This window comes from Ictalurus punctatus, chromosome 9 (genome assembly GCF_001660625.3).
Source record: "Ictalurus punctatus breed USDA103 chromosome 9, Coco_2.0, whole genome shotgun sequence".
NCBI classification, from domain to species: Eukaryota; Metazoa; Chordata; class Actinopteri; order Siluriformes; family Ictaluridae; genus Ictalurus; species Ictalurus punctatus.
The window spans coordinates 6,230,919-6,255,000 of NC_030424.2; the positions used below are offsets into that span (position 1 = coordinate 6,230,919).

A 24,082-nucleotide genomic window follows, 5' to 3' on the forward strand; every position below is an offset into this window, starting at 1 on the left:
GATTATTTAGTCAGTTAAAAAAGAACAATGGAAAGTAATCATCATAATATTACAAATCAGTTCAAATTAGACAAAAATATGTCATGAGTGCTACAGCTTGTGACCTCACCCTGAAAGGCCTTATCTCTTTTACTTTTCTCAGTCTCAATGAACTCCTCTGAGGCAGCTTTGATCTTCTGAACCCATGCAGTCCTAATCAAATATAATAATTTCAAATATAATGCATGATAAAATGTCTCTTACTACATTTAATGGGGAGATAAGATTTTATACAGTTATTTTCACCTCTCATTAATATTATCTGTTTTGAGGGTATAAACCCGGTCAATGTGAGAGATGTGGAAGACTGGCTCATCACTGGATGGATCAGGTGGCATCTTTACCAGGACTTCATTCAGGAACAAAACCTGACAACAAATAGATTACAGAACAGACACTATTTCTTCTCACAACACTAATAACTTTAACAAAGAAAGTCTTAAAGAAAAGAAAGAAAGGGGAGAAAAAAAAAAAAAAAAAAAAAAAAAAAAAAAAAACTCACTCACTCATTCAAAAAACACCATCAATTTTGATGTGTACGCAAACCAGGTATGGTTTGTATTTGTTACCTACACTTAAGGCTTTATCCACAGATGAATAATTCTGCAGATAGGTTGGAATGGTCAAGACTTACTGATTTGTACATCTTGTACTGTGTATTGGACTTTGGGCTGAAGAGTTTGTCTGAGCCTGAAGAAGTGAACTGCTTGACAGCTTGGGTTAGGAGAAGGAAGTCATTGAAAAGAAAAGCATACAGTTCCTTATTACTCTTGGTCTTGAACAGTTTCCCACTGTGGAGGAGTTTTCGTGGACCCAGACAGTTGGTCAAGGAGTTGAAAACCAGATTCTATTCAAGCCCAAAAAAAAAAAAAAAAAAAGATTTAGGTTGTTGTTAACTTGTAAATAGTATTTGTACATTGGTGGACTTCAGAATAGCAAACATTTAAACATGGTAATATCAGCACTTTCACAATACAAAAAAATTGGAAGACATTGGTAAATTTTGGCTGCATATTATTGTTTAAGAGAGAAAACAAAAATATAGAGGCAAAAGCAACGGAAAAATAAGTTATACTATTGGATCTTGTACCTCTGTGATTCCCTCACATTGAACATGGTTTTGGATCCACTCAAGACGGTCCGAGTTCTCCTTCTCTCTCACGCCCTCATTCACCTGAAAGCACAGCTCCTCAGCCTTCTCCAGAGCTTCTCGCAGCTGAGCATGATCCACATGATTCTCAGGGGTGCTCTCAAGAATCTGGTGATGGACACATGGTTTAATCATTTTTAAACATAGCGTCTTTAGTTCAGAGCATGGCAAAAGCCAGCAAGACAAGCCACTGTAAAGGTACTTACATTTTTGATGTGGAGAGGGTAACGTGTGATTCTCTGCATAGGTTTCAGTAAAAAACTGGACAATGGCATTCCTTTACAGCGGTAATCTGTGGCAATTTTCTAAAGAAAGAACCAGAATCGCAAACTCCTTCAAAATTGGATCTAAAGCGAATACAATTACTCAAATATAGGTGAAAATTTTGAAATCTTATATGACATCTGTATATTATTATCATCTTGTCCAAAGAGTGAGTAACCACTGAGAATAAAACTGCATATACTTAATTTAGTATTTAACATTTACAGCATCCATACATGTTCACCTATACCATACTCTGAAAAAAAAAATCTTTCAACTTGCTGTTCTACCGTCAGCTGTGCAATCGAGATCACATATTAGTTTCCTGTAGATGTAGTGAACACTAATACCAAGAGGTTCAGCTGACTTGTACCTTGAGGAAGTCTTTGAACTCTGGCTCCTGGTCAGTCTTTTGTTGCAGCAAAGCAGCAGCATTTAACTGGCAGCTGCAGAAGTGAATGTAGGCCTGCATGTGTGAGAGCTCAGTGGCTAGGATGTCCCCGATCATATGTACTGGCATCTTTTCTCCTCCCATCTTCTTCCTCACACAAAGGGCTCTGATCCCCACACAGAAACAAAGTAAAGCCAACACTAAAGAGAACTAACAATTATAAGGTTAATGAAGAAACTCAAGTCATTATACTTCAGTGTATCCAACAGCTAAAACTAAGAACATGCTTTGTTCAGTACTGATTGTGAGCGGATAGTGCGGAGCACGACGTGTTACACTTACTTGAGCAGCTTGGTGTTGGACATGATGAGCTCTTTCCAGTTCACAAATATCATGTTCATCTCAGCTTCTGTTAACAGACCTGACTCAGACATTGGCTTGTGAAACACCTAAAAGAAATTCAAAACACCTCACCTAGTTATTATATTAGCACACCTCACCTTTGCTTATATATTAGCAAATCAGCACCATTCCCCCTCAAAGAATACATTTGTAATGTTAAAGTAGCCTACTGAGCAAATCAAATATTTTATCAGTGATTAAAAAACAAAAGCTTAATTAACTTAATACATTTTCATATGTATATTTAAGATATCAAATAATTTTAAAATAACTATATACAGACATGTCTATAAGTATTTGGACAAAGTTGTTATTTTAGCTGGATACGATAGCATATTCGAGTTTAAATTAAATAATGAATAATATAAGCCACATGAACGATTTGGTACATTCTTAAAAATAAATAACACACTGGTTAGCCCAGGAACACCAAAAGAAAAGACCATGGAAAACAGTTGTGATTAAACACAGCAGAATTATTTCCCTCTTGAAGAAAAATCCTTGCACAATAGTTGGCCAGATCAAATACACCATCCAGGAGGTAGGTGTATCTATGTCAAAGTAAACAACCAAGGTAATCCTTCACCAGAATAAATACAGATGACTTGTCACAAATGTAAACCTTTGGTAAGCCTCAAAAAAGGAAGACAAGATTAGAGTTAGGTAAAAACTATAATATCCTGTACAGTCCTGGACCAACATCCTATGAGATAAAGATCAACTTGTACCAGAATGATGGGAAGAGAAGAGTATGGAGAAGGGAAATGATCAGATGTGTACCACCTCATCTTATGGCATGGGCATGTATGACTGCCAATGGAACTGGTTCCTTTGAATTTATTGATGATGTCACCGCTGTCAAAAGCAGCAGGATGTATTCTGAAGTGTATAGAGATATATTATCTGCACTGTGCAGATGGACAGTGACCCAAAGCATACTTCGAAAGCAAGACTTTTTAAAGGCAAAGTACAGTAGTGGAATGCTCTGCAATGGCAAAGTCAATCACCAGACATTAATCCAATTGAGCATGAATTTCATTTGAACTGAAGGAAAAACACCAAGAGCAAGCAGGAACTGAAGACAGCAGGGAAGAAACTGAGCATCTGGTAAAGCAAATGGGTTGCAGACTTCAGGCAGGAGGGGTGTTGGGGTTGGGGGCTGCACATATAAACACTGTTCACCCATATTTCATGTTCAGTATTTAATTTCAACTCCAATTTACTGTGGTAGACAGCTGAAATAATAACTTCGTCAATGTCCATATATTTATGGATCCAACTGCATGTGGACAGAAGAAATGAGCTGATGTTGACTCTGCACCACTGTAAAGGTATACCTCCAGAACCAGCTGAAGATCTTCCATGTATCTATCCTCTGTCTCGATGAGCTCGTGGATGTAGCCTTGTCGTTTCTTTTCCTGCAAGCTCATGGAGTCTAGACTCGTCAGGTCAGCACACCCTGCAATGACATAGAAACAGGGTCATGATGCCTCACTCAGCCTCAAAAAAAGGGTGAAAATCAATTGGGCTATCCTAGACCCACACAGCAGGTACCTTCATACCCTCCCAGGGCAGCAAAGTAAGAGCTCCTGTTCCAAACACTCAAAAGCAATCACGGCAATCACAGAGGGAATGAAAGGAATGCACTCAAAAATGCTCACTTCCAAGTCTTACCTGGTGAGGGCCCCAAATCTGATGGTCCTGAAGCACCTGTAAGGCTGAGTCTTTCAGGGTGCCTTCATCATCCACACACCACAGTCTTAAAAAGAGCAGTTTTACCTGCCATATGAGCAATCAATAGCCCTGTTTTTCATAGCTACACAATTCATGAACATGCATATCTGGCATTATAGCCAAATCAGGTTTGACCAAAATAGGCAGATTATTGGTGAAAGACTTTGTAACCTTAAACCTGCTTTATTACTACTTAAGTGCTTTATAAGTAATATTAAATCAACATAAGTCATAATTAATCAAAGGAAACAGTCAGTGATTGATCTCTTTATATTATTGCATGACTTGATTGACAACAGAACAATAGTTCACAAAAATGTTTGTAAGGCTACATTAATGCATATGTTTCAATAGAACATGCACAGAATATATATTTGTGTTTTATTTCAATACTGACCTGCTTACAGCAGTAAGTATTTTATAAAGGATCTATAGTGAAGACAATTACAATTTACATTTGTAAAAAAAAAGGACATACGGAACTAATTTTCATAAGAAAACATGAAAAGTGACAAACTGAACAGGTTGATTTTTTTCAAAGAATTTTAATGTCTAGATTTCTTTAATCAGATAAATATTTTACATAACATCTCATATGTGCAGCATCTCTACACACTTCTTCCCACCATAAACGCTTGCATAGCTTCACTAAAGATATTGACAACTATTTATACAAATGTGACTAGAGCACAAAAGCATGGAAATAAATGCACTATATGGGTAACATAATTCAGAAGGTATAGTGCTTTGTAGTAGCAGCACATTAAGTATGTTGCATTTGAGTAACTCAATGTAGATAATATACTTTTATTTTGTTAGTTTATTTTACCATCAAACATGTAACATTTGTTGTTTTAGTTGACACACAAATAGTACAACCTCAAACCAAAGTGAACTCAACACCATCAATATAGGTTAGTACAGCACTGGATGCTGCCAAAGTATCCTATGATTACCCAGTCCCCTCTAAAAGTATTGGAGCAGCATTGGCAATTCTATTGTTTTCGCTATAAATTGAAGACATTTGGGTTTGAGATCAAAAGATTAATATATGAGATTACAGCTCAGAATTTTAGCTTTCATTTCCTTACATTTATATCTAGATTTGTTAAACAACTTAGAACTTGACACCTTTTGTTTGAATCCACCCATTTTGTCAAGTGATCAGGTATTGGAACAGAAGAAAGGTGTTTCTTGCTGCCCAGGTGTGCCCTGTTAGATTGAATGTTGAAAGAATTAATAGCTTGGAATGTCTGCTCTTTGATGGAGCCCTAGGTTTGGCTTGTGAAGGCTGCATTTGTTTTTAAAAAGGATAAACCAACATGAAGACCAGAGAGCTGTCTATGGGAGCAAAGCCAGACATTTTGAAGCTGAGAAAGGAGGAAAAATCTATCAGAGCCATTGCACAAGCCCAACTGGCAAAGCCAAAACAACAATTGGGAATGTCCTGAAAAAGAAAGAAACCACTGGTGTACTAACAACATCATGGAACAGGTTGGCCAAGGAAAACAACAGCAGTTGATGACAAACATTGAGAGCTATGAAGAAAACCCCCAAAACAACAGTTGGTGACATCAACAACCTTCACAGGGAAGGGGTGAAGGTATCACAATCCGCCCTTCGAAGAAGACTTCAAATGCAGAAATATAGAGGCCATACAAGATACAAATCACTCATGAGCAGTATGAATCAGAAAGCCAGGAATACAGGGAGGAGCCACAAATGTTCTGGTACCAAGATTATCTTGTACCAAAGTGATGGAAAGCCCAACGTGTGGAGAAAGAATGGATCTGCTCATGATCCAAAACATGCATGCTCATTAGCCAATCTATAACTCATGATGGTAGCATCTATAACTCATGATGGTAGCAGCAGAACGAATTCAGAAAGTTACAGGAACATTCTGTCTGCCATTTTACAGAGATATGCATCCAAAGTAATCTGGAGGAACTTTATCATGCAGTAAGACAAAGATCCAAAACACACTGCCAATTCAACAAAGGATTTTATCAGGGGGAAAAGTGGCAGACTGGCAAAGTTAACCAGACCTTAACCCAACTGAGCATGCATTTCACCTCTTGAAGAGGAGACTGAAGGTGAAGGGAGAAACCCAAACAAACAAACAGCAACTGAAAGAGGCTGCGGTAAAAGCCAGGAAAAGCATCACAAAAGAAGAAACAACAGTTTGGTGAGGTCAGTGTGTTGCAGACTTGATGCAGTTATTGCAAGCAAGAGATATGCAACCAAATAGTGTTATTTACTTTAATTTACATCAAAACTGATCTGTTCCTATATTTTTGCTCACCTAAAAATTGGGCGGTCTGATACAAAAAGTTCTATGTTTCTATTATTTATGCTGTTTAACATATCCAGATGTAAATAACAGGAAATAAAAAACAACAACTCTCGTCTCATATCCATCTGTTGACGTCAAACCATATTCTTCCAATACAACATAGTAACCTTTGTTCTAGAAGAGTATACAATGCCAAAGATCTATGAATAGGGATGGGTATCGTTAAGGTTTTAATGGTATTACTACTCTTACCAATACTGCTTATAGATCCGGTACTTTAACGGAATAATTAATGGTACTTTGTGTGGTGTTTTTTTTTTGTTTTTTTTTTATGAAAAAAGAAAAAAATGAGAACAGAATTAACATTGCTTTATTTTTTTATAAAATAAGTTTATTATCATACATCTATTTGTAAACGCACCAGTATGATAGCATTTTTTTTAGTGCTTAAGATGTATATACTACAGAATAAAATACTCTAAAGATTTATATATTGGCTATTTGTAAAGTAACTGAAAGTGATGTGCATTTAATAGCCTAAATGTTTATATACTGATTTATTTCTTTATTTAAAAACAACCTGAAAATATGTTGAAACAATGTTGATTTAATTCGGGTGAAACAACATTACGCATTCAACATAAGGTAAGCAAACCAATTAGTGTGATCTTACATTTATTTTAAATGGCGTGAACAACGTTGATTCAACATGACTGTAATGAGCAAAAAAAAGATGTTGGATCAATGTCGGAGATGAACGTTGTGTCGATGCCGCGAGAGACCTTGATTATGCGATGATCATTTCATTGTTACTTGGGAAGGTTGCAAGCATACATACCTGACGTAGATGGGGAACCAGAAACGAGCTAGCTAGGCAGTCGAAAGCTTTGCATTTGTCTGTCTGCACATAATGCACTTTTAAAAGATGCTTTGATAGATTGTTTGCATTTTCGCCCTTACAAGCAAAAATCTTGTTGCACTTGTGGCAATGAGCCTTGTCTGCATAACCACACTTTTAAACATTTGGTTCTCTCCACCATCATAACTCTGTGTATTAAGCAGGAGCATTCGTGTTGTGTGCGCACGCTCACTGTTTCGTGAGACAGACAGCCTCCACGCACGAGAGATCTCATTTCTGGACTGTCAATAACAAAATGCAGATGAATGTCTTAATGTTATCACAAATTAGAAATGGTTGGTGAGATAAAATGTGCAAGATAACGTTTATATAGAAGTAATAAATAGAAAATATATTTTCTTAATTTCACCAGTACCAAAAGCAGAACCGATAGTGTCAGAGCTTATCGATACTACGGTCTTTCATAATTTAGCACAAGAGTTTAAAACCGGGTTTCAGTACCCATTCCTATCTATGAAAGAGGCAATAAAATGGTGCAGAAAGAAGGAATGCCACTGAAAGACCCACTCCTCAAACCACATTGCTTAACCTAATAATCACGCTCTACTTACTCATGACTGTGTGTGAACAAACTGCCCAAGCTTGCTCCATTTCCTCACAACATATGAAACGAATGAATACTGAGCTCTTTCAAGAGCACCTGAACACTAATGCAAAAAACACAATGGTCACTCTGCATTTACATTTTCCATTTGGCAAACACTTTTATCCAAAATGACTTACAATTGAACGAGGATAAAACTGAGCCGATGATGTCCCTGACCACTGAGCCACCACTGCATATACATATGATCTTTATGTGCATATATTTATACAGATGTTTTCCCTTGTGCCACGTGACCATTTTTTAACTCTAATCTGGTACCTCAATGAAGCTGCTCTCACTGCTTCAGAAGAGCAGGCAGCATTTATAATCACTTTCTAATTATCATTAAAATTCTTTGTAATAAGTAGAATTTTACATTTCAATGTAGGCCTATTAAATATTTTTGCATATTTTATGTGACAACTCATAGCAGCATACTCTGATGTTAAAATGCAGAGTTTGTATTTAGTTGTCAGTTCTGCATGCTTTTTCTTCCTGTTCTTTCTACAACTATTTTACACTTGCTTCTGGTATCAGCTACTGCTGTCAGCCTCTCAAACAACAACAACACACTCCGACTGTATTCCTGTAAGAAGAAATCACTTACATAAAAGCACCTGCCAAATGAATAAATATAATGCATCAAATCTCCATTAGGCAGGAGTTAATATGAATCATGCTACTGTGTACTACCACTGCCTTAGGTCAAATAAAATTTAAAATTAACAGTTACTTCAGTTAGGTGGGTTAGGGTAAGATCAGTGTGGTGGTAAGGGATGTAGACTTATTAAATGGTCATGGTTTATGATAAATGGAGTCTCATCTCCTATGAGGGGGACAGTGGGTCTCTCAAAGATGAAGAGAAGGAGAGGTGTTACCACCCTACAGAAACAGAAGAAAGAAGCCAAAGTAAAACCAAATCTGAGAAACTATATACAAGAAAATGAGAAAAGAAAAATGTCAGTTGTTAGGTTTTTCCCCTTGCTGTGAAAATTATTTTTTTATGGTTTGAAATACACTTAATCCAAATACCTTAAAACACATTTTTTAGACAATATGGTTAAGAAATCGATTCAAAGCAGCAGTACCACAAAGAACATCTTGCTCAAAATCCCCTAAGTACAGTACTGCATTCAACATAACATGCATTCAAGATAACACCCTTCTCATTTGGAATGTTTTGGTCTTGCTATACAATATCCATCTTACAACTATGAGAAATTAACTAAACAAATAATAAAATTTAAGCCAATGATCTCTAATCAATTTGTTCATCATCAAGTAAAATGGGTGCATTGCCAGCCTTGAGACCATTGGTAGGGAAAAAAAAAAATCTGCTCCATCTACTTACACTGCTGGCTAGGGTCAGATTCAGTGGTGGTCATTTTCACATAGTTGGTGGGGATAAGGCCTGTGACACCATTGATTTCTCCTTTCCACCAGTCAGGGTCACTCTTATCCAGCACGTTGATGATCTGACTCTTGGAGAAGCTCAGCTCGTCCTGGTTTGCTGCCGTGTAGTCATATATGGCAATAACCTGACCAACTGAGAGCAGGAGGAAGGAATGGTGTGAGTTACAAAGTTTGGCGAGAGAAACAGAGGGTAAGATTCAGAAACAGAGAACTAATGCTGGGTAGGGAAAGTGGTAAAGCTTAATTTACCTGGTACGATCGCAGGTGTGGACTTGCCGCTATTTGACCCCAGCTGTTTAACATGAGACGCTGGAAACCAGCCCTTCTGTCGCTTCTTACCCCGTGCCTGAAACATGTTCAGCAAGGTGCAATTTTTAAAAAGCACAGTGCGATGACAAAGTACTTGATCATCCTTGAACAGTGATAATTGCCTTAATTAGTAAAAAATCTGAATGTGATAGCATATAAAAGCAAAAGAAATTATACATGTTTTATATAATGTTTGCAATCTAGAAGAAGTACAAGTCATATAAATTTTACTTAACAAGATATACTAAAACCCAGAAACTATACATGTGTCAGTATAAAATACATGAATAATATGGATGTAAAAACATGTATTGAGCTTGCGTTCCTAATGATCTCCAGAAAACTATTGAAAATTATTTACCTTACATTATACAAATATAACTGACACTATTTTAGATAAAACAATCGTAACGTTGCGCTGTCGCTAAATTTGATGTTTTTTTTTTTGTTTTTTTTTACAAACATCCGCGACTAGCTTGCAACTAGCTTGTAGCCCGTAGCCCGTTAGCATCACCTACCGCTAGCCTTGTTTACGTTTCACATTTCTCATTTACCGCTGTTCTGTTTAAAAAACAAATATGTCTGCTGTCTCTCCGGTTTTGAGTGCAGATGAGGACTCGCTCGAGCTTCACATGGTGCGGCTGGAACTGGAGGATGTGGAGAAGCAGATCCGCGGCCTACTCGACAACCAGGCCCAGCTGCTGGAGCGACAAACTACGCTGGAAACATCTTGTGCCTCTGCCCACATATCCAAAGTAAGCACACAGCATGGTATTTCCACTCCCAGCCCCTCTATGCCGTGTGTTTCTCTGTGCAGGGACCATGCACCTAGGACTTTCCCAGCCGTGGTCTCCGTCACGCCGGCGCCAACACACCTCGGGCCTTGGGTGAACCAGCGGCGGAAGGCGCGGGCTGGACCCTCTCCACCTCCGGTGTTCGAGATTCCAACCAGGAACCGCTTCGCCCCTCTCCGTCAGACCAGACCCAACGCTGTGATCGTTGGGGACTCCATTGTGCGGAACGTCCATGTAGCCTCATCTAAAGGTAAGGTGCGCACACACTGTTTTTCTGGTGCTTGTGTACTTGATGTTGCTGCGCAGGTATCCGGGATCCTGAAGAAGGACGAGCGCATTGGAGCGGTTGTGCTGCACGTGGGGACGAACGACACCAGGCTGCGGCAGACGGAGGTTCTGAAGAGGGACTTCTCCAGCCTGATCGAGATGGTACGAGGCAGATCACCCACCACGAAGATCATCATCTCTGGACCTCTTCCCACATACAGACGTGGAGCAGAAAAGTTCAGTAGACTACTAGCATTAAATGATTGGTTAGTCTCTTGGTGTAATGAGCAGAATCTGGTGTTTGTCAATAACTGGAATCTGTTCTGGGAGCGTCCTAGGTTGTTTCGTCCTGATGGCCTGCACCCCAGCAGCCTTGGAGTGGAACTGCTGTCAGACAACATCTCCAAGGCGCTACACTCCAAGTGACTGCCTACCGTAAGTACATCTTCCAATAATAACAACATTCAGTATTATCAATGTTCAATTAAAAATCTGGCACCGGTAATACATACTATAGAGACTGTGTCTGTTCCCCGAGCTATACAAATATATAGAAAATCTCGGAAAGTCTATCTTCGTAACCTAATTAACATAAAATTAAATCATATTGAATGCACAGCCAGCACTTTTGATCTGAGGCTAGGCCTATTAAACATTAGATCTCTTGCGTCTAAGGCTCTTATTGTTAACGACATCATTACTGATCAGCAATGTAATTTAATGTGTTTAACAGAAACTTGGATTAAACCAAACGAGTACATAGCATTAAATGAAGCCAGTCCTCCTGGATACAGTTATGTACATCAGCCTCGTTCAACTGGTAGAGGAGGTTGTGTTGGTCTCATCCATAGTAAAAATCTAGTCGTCACACAAAAACCTAAGCATAAATTTAATTCTTTTGAAATTCTTTATACCAGTATAAGTTATGTAGCCACAAAAAGTCAATTCCTCTAATTATTATTTACAGACCCCCAGGGCCATATACTGAATTTCTTATTGAATTTGCAGACTTTGTCTCAAACCTGGTTGTGTCTGTAGATAAAGCATTAATCATCAGAGACTTTAATATTCATTTTGATAACCTGGAAGACCCTCTAAGATTAGCGGTTGTGTCCATCTTAGATGCAGTAGGGATTAATCAGAACGTAATCAGGCCTACTCATAATGGTGGTCACACTCTTGACCTCATACTAACATACAGACTAAGTATAGAAAATATTATAATTTTTCCACAGTCTGAAGTTGTCTCAGACCATTATCTTATCTCGTTCATAATACGTATTGATCATAATATTTCCACCTCGCCTCGCTATCGCGTAAAACGTACCTACACATCAGCTACTGCACCGAGCTTCATAAATAACCTCGCAGAAACATCAATTAGATTTGGATCACTGTCAGATCCCAGAGAACTCGATCAGGCGACTGAAAGCTTGGAGTCAACACTCCGCTACACGCTAGATAGAGTGGCTCCACTCAAAAGAAAAATAATTAGAGAAAAAAAATTAGCACCCTGGTATAACGATCAAATGCAAACCTTAAAACAGACATCTCGACAATTAGAACGTAAATGGCGTCAAACCAAACTGGTGATATTTCAAACAGCATGGAAGGAGAGCCTACTGAAATATAGGAAATCTCTTGGCGATGCTAGAAAAATCTATTTCTCCACTTTAATAGGAGACAACAAAAACAATTCTAGATTCCTTTTCAACACAGTAGCAAAATTAACTAGGAATAAAACCACTACAGAGAGAAACACTCACTCAATTATTACATAGCAGTGAAGATTTCATGAAATTTTTCATTGATAAGGTTGAAAATATTAGACGTGAAATACAGGCCATTAAATTAAAACCGGACAGTACTGTAACAAACCCATTACATGACAATGTAGCAATATTAGATCAATGTTTAGAGTGTTTTGCTCCGCTTAGAGAGACCGAACTAGCTACATTAATCTCTTCATCCAATTCATCAACTTGCATACTAGATCCCGTACCTACATGTTTGTTTAAACAGATTTGTCCAGGAGTAACTGAATGACTTTTAAATGTAATCAATTCTTCCCTAAGCACTGGCTATGTACCTAAACCACTTAAATTAGCAGTTATTAAACCCTTGATTAAAAAACCTGATCTTGACCCGTCTCAATTGTCTAGCTATAGACCAATATCAAATCTCCCCTTCATCTCTAAGATTTTAGAAAAGGTTGTAGCAAAGCAGTTATGCTCGTACTTAGATAGGAATAACATTCATGAAATGTATCAGTCAGGATTTAGACCTCGTCATAGCACAGAGACAGCGTTAGTTAAAATAGTAAATGACCTTCTACTGACCTACGATCAGGGTTGTGTCTCGCTGCTTGTGTTACTCGACCATAGTGCAGCTTTTGATACTATAGATCACACTATTCTCCTTGATGGATTAGAAAATGTTGTTGGTATTAAGGGAACAGTTCTCTCCTGGCTCAGGTCTTATCTGACCGATCGTTATCAGTTCGTAGATGTAAATGGTGATTTCTCCATGCGTACTGAAGTTACTTTTGGAGTTCCACAGGGTTCTGTTTTAGGCCCACTCCTCTTTACTTTATATATGCTACCCCTAGGTCAAATTATTCGTAAACATGGAATTAGCTTCCACTGTTATGCTGATGATACACAGTTGTATGTTTCAGCGAAGCCAGAGGACAGACAGAAGCTTAGTAAAGTTGAGGATTGTGTAAAGGACATTAGACATTGGATGTTAACTAATATCCTTCTACTTAATTCTGATAAAACAGAAATATTTTTATTAGGCCCACGTGTAGCTAGAAGTAATCTTTCTGATCACATGATTACTCTGGATGGTCTTTCTGTTTCATCATGTACAGCAGTTAAAGACCTTGGAGTGATTATTGACTCCAGCCTATCATTTGATGCTCATGTTGATAATATTACTAGGATAGCCTTCTTTCATCTCAGAAATATTTCTAAAATAAGAAACATATTGTCACTACATGATGCGGAAATACTAGTTCATGCATTCGTCACCTCTAGATTAGATTACTGTAATGCCTTACTGTCTGGATGTTCCAGTAGGAATATAAATAAGTTCCAGTTAGTCCAGAATGCAGCTGCTAGAGTCCTAACTAGAACTAGAAGATACGACCAAATCACCCCGATCTTATGCACACTGCATTGGCTCCCAGTGAAATCTCGCATTAATTATAAAATACTTTTATTAACCTATAAAGCACTAAACGGTCTTCCACCACAATATCTAAGCGACCTTTTGGTTTTACATGATCCGCCACGCCTACTTAGATCAAAAGATGCGGGCTATTTGACGGTACCTCGAATAGTGAAGGCTACAGCAGGGGGAAGAGCCTTCGCTTATAGAGCCCCACAGTTATGGAACAGTCTTCCTATTAGTGTTCGGGACTCAGACACAGTCTCAGCGTTTAAGTCTAGGCTTAAAACGTATTTGTTTACTCAAGCCTACCCAGACTAGATTCTGTTCTATTACTTCGCAGTCATAATAATCTTTTTTTCTCCCTCTCTCCTTTTGCCGAGCCCCACACGAATTTATGGAGATACTAGAGATCCAGATCCTTTCTGCCTCTGGATGGAGCTCAAATCTTCTCTAATTCCAGACTGCTGGGACTACGGCTGCTCCTAACGCCATACAGACTTCATATAAATCCATAATGAACTTTTTCACACTAACTGTTGTTACCCAGATGAGGATGGGTTCCCTTCTGAGTCGAGTTCCTCTCAAGGTTTCTTCCTCTTAAAACATCTTAGGGAGTTTTTCCTTGCCACCGTCGCCACTCAGTGGCTTGCTCAGTTGGGATAAATTCACACCTTTAATATCTGTATACCATGTTGATATTTCTGTAAAGCTGCTTTGAGACAATGTCTATTGTAAAAAGCGCTATACAAATAAAATTGAATTGAAATTGAATTGAATATTCCAGAGTTTGCGTGTGATGTAAGAAAAAGATCATCCACCATCTGAGCTGTGAATGATCCTCAGGATTACAGGCAGAGCAAAGTGCTATACTGCTTCAGAAGTTATGCTGAAACTAAACTATTTAGAGTTTTAAATGTCATCAGCAGGATTTTGTAGTCAATAGCGTACTTTACACAGTGTAGCTTTACATACTGTAGCTTCAGTAAAACTGGTGTAATGTGTTCTGAATGTAGGCTGCTGTGCTCTGAACTAGATATAAGGGCAGCCAGCCAGAAACATGATGCGACAATCCAACCTAGAGGTATCCACTTGTTTCTCAGCATCATGCAGGGCTAGCATGAATTATTTCAGCTAATTATTAAATCAGAATATGCATTTCTAGACACTCTGCCTCTGGAAAGCTGGGTACAAGAAATGATTTCCTGCAGATGGTGTATCAAAACATTAGATTAAATATTTAAGAATTTTATACTTTCACTGTAGTTTCAGTTGTATCCTCTCTGAGCCCGGGCCTAAAATCTAAATATTGTCAAACAGCTAAATAAATACCTTCCATTTTCACAGCAATGTTGTTTCCAGGACAGAATCATTTCCACAATTGCTGGTTTTGGTTTTGCTGTTTCTCCCAAATATCAATGACGGCAACATATTCTGAGTTGAGTCATTTAATTCGTAAACTAAATAAATAATTCAATCTCTAAATTATTTTACGATTTTATTTTTGCTGATAACTAAGGTGGTGAAATCAGACATGATAGCCTATATGCATCTGCTGTTACTATATATCTTAGCAGACATAGTTAGAAAATGCAGAGGGTTTGTTAAATAAAATGCTTGGCAGTTTGTTTGTTTTTTTTTTAAAGTTGACAGCTAAACAGACGAAACAAGGCTGCATAATAACTAAACAATGAAGTTGACTGATGTTGAATCTGTAAAGTACAAAGTGCAGTTTAAATAAAACAGCTCATCACTCAGAGTGTACCAGGTAAACAGGATGCTGTAATTGCCAGTGTGGGTGTTTTAAAAATTGTAGTTCTTTCAGAATATCAGTTACATCACATCAGACTTAGCAATATACTGTATGCCAAAACTACTAACATCCTGACCTGCAGTTCACCCAGCCACCAGCCCGAGTGGTTTTTACTAAGAATGACGATGAGCTGACCAGGAGACAGATTCAGTTGTCCTGTCCCTGAGGCTGTATACACACTGGTCACCTGAGCTACCTCTGCAACACAGAAAGGCAACTCCGGTTAATATATCCGAAGATAATACATTTCTATACCATTATTAACAACATTACTAGTCTACGGCTTTAGATATTTTCATAATCGATTATTTTTTCGATTAATTAGATGGACACAACATTTCAGTATAATTTTTTCGTGTATTTAAAATAAAATCCACAAACAGAGTTACAAATATAAACATCAGACTAAAACTTTACACAACTGTTTGTCCAAATATATGTGACTGAAAAGAATCCAATACACACAGATACACACCAGACCAGGATATATATTATTCATTTAGGATAGTAGTTTTATCCAGTGCTTTTTGTGCATCCATAAAAAAAAAAGCATAAATACTTATATACAGTGCATCCAGAGAGTATTCACAACACTTCACTTTTCCCACATTTTGTTATGTTACAGCCTTATTCCAAAATGGATTAAATTCATTATTTTCCTCAAAATTCTACAAACAATAACCCATAATGACAACGTGAAAGAAGTTTGTTTGAAATCTTTGCAAATTTACTAAAAATAAAAATAAAATAAAAAAGCACATGTACATAAGTATTCACAGCCTTTGCTCAATACTTTGTTGAAGCATCTTTGGCACCAATTACAGTCTCAAGTCTTTTTGAGTATGATGCTACAAGCTTGGCACACCTATTTTTGGACAGTTTTTGCCATTCTTCTTTGCAGGACCTCTCAAGCACCATCAGGTTGGATGGGGAGCATCAGTGCACAGCCATTTTCAGATCTCTCCAGAGATGTTTAATCGGGTTCAAGACTGGGCTCTGGCTGGGTCACTCAAGGACCTTTCACAGAGTTGTCCTGTAGCCACTCCTTTGTTATCTTGGCTGTGTGCTTAGGGTCGTTGTCCTGTTGGAAGATAAACCTTCGCCCCAGTCTGAGGTCCAGAGCACTCTGGAGCAGGGTTTCATCAAGGACGTCTCTGTACATTGCTGCAATCATCTTTCCCTCGATCCTGACTAGTCTCCCAGTTCCTGCCACTGAAAAATATCCCCACAGCATGATGCTTCCACCACCATGCTTCACTGTAGGGATGGTATTGGCCAGGTGATGAGTGGTGCCTGGTTTCCTCCAGACATGATGTTTGCCATTCAGGCCAAACAGTTCAATCTTTGTTCAATCTTTGGTCTGAGAATCCTTCAGGTGCCTACTGAGGAGTGGCTTCCGTCGGGCCACTCTACCATTCAGGCCTGATTGATGGAGTTCTGCAGAGATGGTTGCTCTTCTGGAAGGTTCTCCTCTCTCCGCAGAGACATGCTGGAGCTCTGTCAGAGTGACCATCGGGTTTTTGGTCACCTCCCCGACTAAGGCCCTTCTTCCCCGATCACTCAGTTTGGCCGGGCGGCCAGCTCTAGGAAGAGTCCTGGTGGTTCCAGACTTCTTCCATTTACGGATGATGGAGGCCACTGTGCTCATTGTCACCTTCAATGCTGCAGAAATGTTTCTGTACCCTTCCCTAGATCTGTGCCTCGATACAATCCTGTCTCGGACGTTCACAGACAATTCCTTGGACTTCATGGCTTGGTTTGTGCTCCGACATGCATTGTTAACTGTGGGACCTTATATAGACAGGTGTGTGCCTTTCCAAATCATGTCAAATCAACTAAATTTACCACAGGTGGACTCCGGTCAAGTTGTAGAAACATCTCAAGGATGATCAGTGGAAACAGGATGCACCTGAGCTCAATTTTGAGTGTCATGGCAAAATCTGTGAATACTTATGTACATGTACTTTTTTGCTTTTTATTTTTAATAAATTTGCAAAGATTTCAAACAAACTTCTTTCCCGTTGTCATTATGGGGTATTGTTTGTAGAATTTTGAGGAAAATAATGAATTTAATCCATATTGGAATAAGGCTGTAACATAAAATGTATATATATATATATATATATATATATATATATATATATATATATATATATATATATATATATATATATATATATATATATATATATATATACACACACACATACATATTATATATATATATATATATACACACATACATATTATATATATATATATATATATATATACACATACACACACACACACACACATATATACATATATATATATATACATATATATACATACATATATATACACACACACACATACACATACATATACATATATATAAACTAATATACAAATTTAAACTAAATAGACCTAATAGTATTTATGCATTACTTTTTATGAAAGGTAACACTGACAAACAGTAAACTAAAGAAAGTCAGTGTCGGTGGCTCTGGGTGTCTGCTAAAGTTAGCAGCGTCACATTACGTGCATATGATGTCATGCGCCATCAACTATTGACTCGACGCCGAAACCTCTGCGTCGTAAAATTTACTTCCGATGTAAAATTTTCAGTGCTGAGCTTACAGAGATTACGAACTGCAGTTTTGTCATCATTCCACACAAGTGACATCTTTACTCACAGCACGAAATCAATGTGTTTTCCCACCCTCTTTTGATTGACAGGATACAATCGGCCCTGAACATCGAATGATTTTAAACTATCGGCCGATAGCGGGAAAAATAGCTTTTAATTGGCCGATACGTCGGCACATCTCTAATATTTACATCATCTTAATAAACTACAAATTTAGTTGAGGTACATAATTGAGAAGGTATTTACCTGGCTTTTTCCCAACCGTGCCAGGTTTGAGGACTGAATTCTACAAAGAAGCAAAATGGTTTGTTAAAAGAGCAGAAAAACACAAAGTCGTAATATCTCTTAAAATTACATATATTAAATTACATCAGATTCCTTGGGTTTAACATAGTTGGAGGGAAAGAGTCCAGAACGGTCTCCAATGCTGCCTCTCCACCACTCTCCTTCTCTCTGTGACACAAGGATGGTGTCTCCCTCAGTGAAGGTCAAATCTCCAGGTTCAGGGCTTTCGTAGGTATAGAGAGCCACATATTCTATTTTAAAAAATAATAATAATAATAATAATAAAAAACAAAGAAACACACACACAAATGGGTGTGCATATACAAAGATAAAGATATAAGTAAATGTGATACACATATTAGGGTAGAGGTCATGTACTAACTCAAGAACAAAGTAGAATGACAGAATTTTTGGTGTTTTGCAAGGGCATAACAGTAGTATAAGCAGGAAAATGGAAAGGACGTTTAATCATTGTCTGCTTTATAAGCAAAAACAAACAAAAAATGAAGCAGCATCCAGTTTAATAAAAGAAATTGCACTCTTTGTAACCATTTCATCTGTACCAGACCAGGAAAAAAGACAAATGTATTTTATGTAGGGCTGCAATTAATGGTTAATTAAGTAATTGAGTCATCTATTTATTTATTTATTTATTGACCAGGCTTTTTCAATCTTCAACTGTCCCGTTTGGGTGAGTCTGTGCCAACTGTAGCCTCAGATTCCTGTTCTTGGTTGATTCTCCTCTGACCTCGGTCATCAAGGCATTTCCTCCCACAGAACTGCCTCTCACTGGCGGTTTTTTGTTTTTCTCAACATTCTGTGTAAACTCTAGGGCAATTGGCTTCAACCTTTTTAAGCACAAGATCACTTTGGAAGTCAAAATTTGAACCAAAATCTAACTACTATATGTTACCAAAAGATACAAAAAGCCACCAAGAGTAATGCCTCATCTGTATATATTCATATTTGTATTCGTACATACATTGAGGTGTTCATAGTGTACATATTACCATTATTATTTTACTATTATTCTTATTTTTCTATTTTTATATATTTTTATATATTTTTATATATTTTTATATATATATATATATATATATATATATATATATATATATATATATATATATATATATATATATATATATTTCAATTCTATTCCTATTTAATGTGTATTTTTCTTTCTTATCTGTTTTTGTGTAATTGAGCTGCTGTAACGAGGGAAGTTCCCCAGTGTGGGATCAATAAAGTTTTTATCTTATCCTAAGGCAGTTCATCTCCCAGTACAGGATTCAATAATTACAGTGACATAGTAAACCAGTTCAAATATCAAGAGGCAACAATAGGAACAGAAACATTAATACATGTTAATACAACATGCACTGTTAGTGTGTACAGTTCAAATTATACATGTCACAGTGACTCATTTAATCAATGTGATGGTTGGGTATGGTCTGCACTTGGTTGTTCCTGAACACTCTCAGTCAGTGCCTTGTAATTTGGAGCACAGGTTTAGAATGCCAGCCTAAAGCATTCATTCAGTCATTTGTTTGTCAGTCAGATGTGTGCTGTACTTGGACATGATGAATTTAATTTTTGAAAAAGCATTTAAAAATCCTTGAGAATCTGATCAGAAATGTCCTTGGCTAACAACTCCAGTCTCCTCATTTATGTCTTCTTTGTTTGTCTGTGAATAATGTCATCTGTGATGGGTGTGCATAGACAGGAGATAGGGAACACTGAATGAAGCCTCGGTAGCAGCTTTAGCACTCTCAGTAAGTTTTATGAAAAGTGATTGCTGGGCTTTTAACACCAATTTCAACTCTTGAAGCCTTTCCTCTCATATTTCACCTTTGGGTGGGTACGAATCCTTCAATTTTGGATGGTAAGAGGTGTAATGGTGCTCCAAATTACCCTTTTTTTGATGCTAAAGCCTGGTGACAGATCAAGCAGATGGTCTTTTCTTTCACCACCGTAAAAGCCAATTCTATTTTCCATTAGGAATGGAAATTATATATTTTTGTCTTCCTTCATTGCTCAGCCATGGTTTCCTGAACAGTTTGCTCACTGACAATACATATATATGGATTGTAGCCCTATTTTTATAAACTGTAATATTTTTCAATTTCTCACCCTCAAGGGAAGTGGCATCTGCTGCTGTTGATTCCTCAGTGGAACTGTATAGAAAACAAAAAAGGACTATTAAGTAAAGGGGGGGGGGGGGGGACATTAAATGAACATTAATTCAAAATTAAGTCTTTAGAGATACCCTTTATAAAGCTTCTAATCAGGCAAAGCACTTGGAACACTTTCAAGAAACTTACATTACTTACATTATTTTATTTATTTATTGCTCAATTGGAATATTGTTCTTTCCTAGGTAATTAGTTTTTGTCTATATCGCTTTGCAACTAATTAAATACTATTCTTGTAAATAAAACGCACCCTTCATGGGTCTACTATAAGAAAGAATTTGATTTTAATTTACTCTGCAGACAAGTCGCTGCTGTTTAGGACCATGACGTAAGTTTTAGGAAACCAGCCCTGTATTCCATTCAGTTCCCCTAGCCACCAGTTTTCCTGCTGTTCCAGAACCGTGATCACATCATCCTTGGAGAAATTGAGGTGGTTGTCAGTTTTTGCCGTCCAAGAACACAAAGCTTTAACCTGCAGTTTCCCCACCACCTTAAAAAAAAAATACACAAAAACATCAGATACATTTGTTGCGGACAAATCTGTGTTCAATATTTATGTGCATTAAATGTACCTGACGGTGCTCAGTGGACGTGCTGCCCATGGCGTGAGTGCGGGTGAAGGCAGAGTTCTGGCCTGATCCACTATGAACAGAAGCTTCAGTAACATTGCTGGAAATAAGAAACACATTACTAGAACTAGAATGTTCTCTTTACCTTTCTCTTTACCTTTATCGAGACTTCAGGTATAAAAATATACAAATTGTGCATTTAAAAACACTCAACGTCTAATGTAATGGGAATTGCTCATTTTTGCAGTTTTCCCATCACCCAATCATGTGGCAGCAGCACAATGCATAAGCTCATGAAGAGACAGGTAAAGAGCTTCAGTTAATGTTGACATCAAACATCTAAATGGGGAAAAAATGTGATCTCTGATTTTAACCGTGGCATGGTTGTTGGTGCCAGATGAGCTGGTTTGAGTATTTCAGAAATGCAGTAATTTGTGCAAAAGGAGCCCAGACCAAGTACTGAGTGCATAAAATAACATACTTTTCAGAAGGTCAACATTTCTGTATTATAAATTCTTTATTCTATTATTTTGAGATAATGGATTTGTGATTTCCATGAGCTGTAAGCCATAATCATCAAGATTAAAACAAAAAAAGGCTTGAAATATTTCACTTTATGTTTAATGAATCTAGAATATATGAAAGTTCCACTTTTAAAATTAAATTACAGAAAAAATGAACTCATTTTATGTATATATATATATATATATATATATATATATATATATATATATATATATATATATATATATATATATATATATATATGTGTATATATATATATATATATATATATATATATATATATATATATATATATATATATATATATATATATATATATATATATATATATATATATATATATATACATACACACACACACACACACACACACACAAATATACACATGCACACAAAAAAAATACATGTATAGATTGTACCGAGAGGTCGACAGCAAGGCCTGCGGTTTAAGGGATGCTTTAGTACTTGGTGTCTCTGGCTTGTGCTGCTTTTCTACATAGCTCTCAGGGAACCAGCCAAATTTCCCATGAAAACTTCCATAAAGCCAACCCTCCTCTCTTTCCATTGTCTCATCCACCTATTAAAACAACACAAGTTTGCAGTGACCACAAAGATTCTTACACTGTCGAAGTGACATAGCTTCAAAGAACAAATTACATTTCAAAAGTATTGAACTATGCCACTACATGGCTTTAGTGAAGATGCTAATACACTTCATGGAGACATCACATAATACAACTTTCTGTTAATACCTCAATTATATCACCCGTGTCAAAAGAGAGTTCTTCCTCGTTCCTGGCTGAGAAGGGGTACAATGCTTTAAATTTGGTCAGAGCTGCTGATTTCCTGTGTGACTTGCCCAGGGGCTGTCTATGACCTGAAAACAAAGACAGCAGAAGATTATTTCCCCAGAATATGACACACAAACACACTTGGGAAATTACTCAAAACACTCACACTGTGTGTGTATAAATATATGATCTAAAAGAAAAACCTGAATAAGTGAGTGGTAAAACAACAAGTGTTCCACTGACATGCTAATGGAGAAGACAAGCATTTAAGGTAGAATTTAATAAAAAGCTTTAATGAGAGCCAAATACTTTCGTTCAGTGTTGTTCCTGACAGTCTGATCACGGCCTATACTGACATTCTAAGTTACCCAAGGAAAAGCATCACAACTACAAGTGAGGGTGGCTTTTCAGCACTTCAGTCATAATGCTCCCTCATTTAGATCTTTATTTTTTGCCATCTTAATACTACAATGAGATCAGGCGTGCCTACTTTCCTACCTATTCCTACCTTTCCTACCTTCCGTAGGTATTCCTACCTACGGAATGCTTCCGTTCTGGAGGCATCTACATTTACCTCTCTCAACTCTTAACAGTTTTTTTTTCTTTTCTTCAATTAATCTACATACGGTCATGTGAAAAATTAAGTACACCCCATGGAAATTGTTGACTCTTTTGACATATTTGGACAAGCAAACATTTGATCCTCTTTGAAACAGTGTCTATTTATAAAGTTGATACATGATCAAAGGACACATAAAATTGGCATTTTGTAGTAATTTCCACAATTTAAATTAACAAAAAACAGATAAATCACATGGAAAAAGTAAGTACACCCCTACATTACAGAGTGCACTACATAGTACTCTAACCCTGTCCTATTTATACCCCTCTCATATCTGAGGTCATCATCATTCCAACGGGGTGCACGGTGGCTTAGTGGTTAGCACATGCGCCTCACACCTCCAGGGTCAGGGGTTCGATTCCCACTGTGCCCTGTGTGTGCGCGGAGTTTGCATGTTCTCCCTGTGCAGTGGGGGTTTCCTCCGGGTACTCTGGTTTCCTCCCCCAGTCCAAAAATCCCCCGGTAGGCTGATTGGCCGTGTGAAGTGTCCGTATGAATTGGATTGGAACCCTGTGATGGATTGGAACCCTGTCCAGGGTGTACCCCGCCTTGTGCCAGGGACAACGCTCCAGGTTTCCCCGTGAGAGGATAAGCGGTATAGATGGATGGACAGCATTCCAACTTAAGGAAAATAACCTACAGATGGCTCAAATTTAGGGCGCATGGTGGCTTAGTGGTTAGCACGTACCAAATGGATGGCTCAAATTTCAAATGACTGCTAATTTGACATGCAAAGAGCAGTCTGAGGCAAAAATAAGTAAGAACCCCAAAATTTCAATTCAGGATCAAGTAAGTCTTGTCAAAGTGTATTCTTCTATTTGACCTGCAAATTTGACCTGCATGGGAGACATGCCAGGAAAAATCCTTTGCAAGAATACAGTTGGCATATACAGTAGGCATATAGGCAAAAACCAG

The 24,082-nt window shown here is 37.6% G+C and overlaps 1 protein-coding gene across 1 annotated transcript in view; it reads right to left on the bottom strand.

Moving 5' to 3' along the window:
- Positions 1 to 24,082, bottom strand: part of itsn2b (intersectin 2b) — a 63,368-nt gene that overhangs the window by 2,663 nt on the left and 36,623 nt on the right. The window contains exons 19-36 of the mRNA XM_017476205.3: positions 22,507 to 22,631; positions 22,174 to 22,331; positions 21,233 to 21,329; positions 20,954 to 21,150; positions 20,599 to 20,642; positions 18,550 to 18,716; positions 18,427 to 18,466; positions 15,625 to 15,746; positions 9,444 to 9,540; positions 9,133 to 9,327; positions 3,584 to 3,705; positions 2,187 to 2,293; positions 1,827 to 2,010; positions 1,396 to 1,494; positions 1,130 to 1,297; positions 674 to 886; positions 286 to 407; positions 110 to 192 (exon numbers count right to left, since the gene is read on the bottom strand). Of these exons, the coding sequence (XP_017331694.1) occupies positions 110 to 192; positions 286 to 407; positions 674 to 886; positions 1,130 to 1,297; positions 1,396 to 1,494; positions 1,827 to 2,010; positions 2,187 to 2,293; positions 3,584 to 3,705; positions 9,133 to 9,327; positions 9,444 to 9,540; positions 15,625 to 15,746; positions 18,427 to 18,466; positions 18,550 to 18,716; positions 20,599 to 20,642; positions 20,954 to 21,150; positions 21,233 to 21,329; positions 22,174 to 22,331; positions 22,507 to 22,631 (2,340 nt within the window). The remainder of the gene's footprint in view (positions 1 to 109; positions 193 to 285; positions 408 to 673; positions 887 to 1,129; positions 1,298 to 1,395; positions 1,495 to 1,826; positions 2,011 to 2,186; positions 2,294 to 3,583; positions 3,706 to 9,132; positions 9,328 to 9,443; positions 9,541 to 15,624; positions 15,747 to 18,426; positions 18,467 to 18,549; positions 18,717 to 20,598; positions 20,643 to 20,953; positions 21,151 to 21,232; positions 21,330 to 22,173; positions 22,332 to 22,506; positions 22,632 to 24,082) is intronic.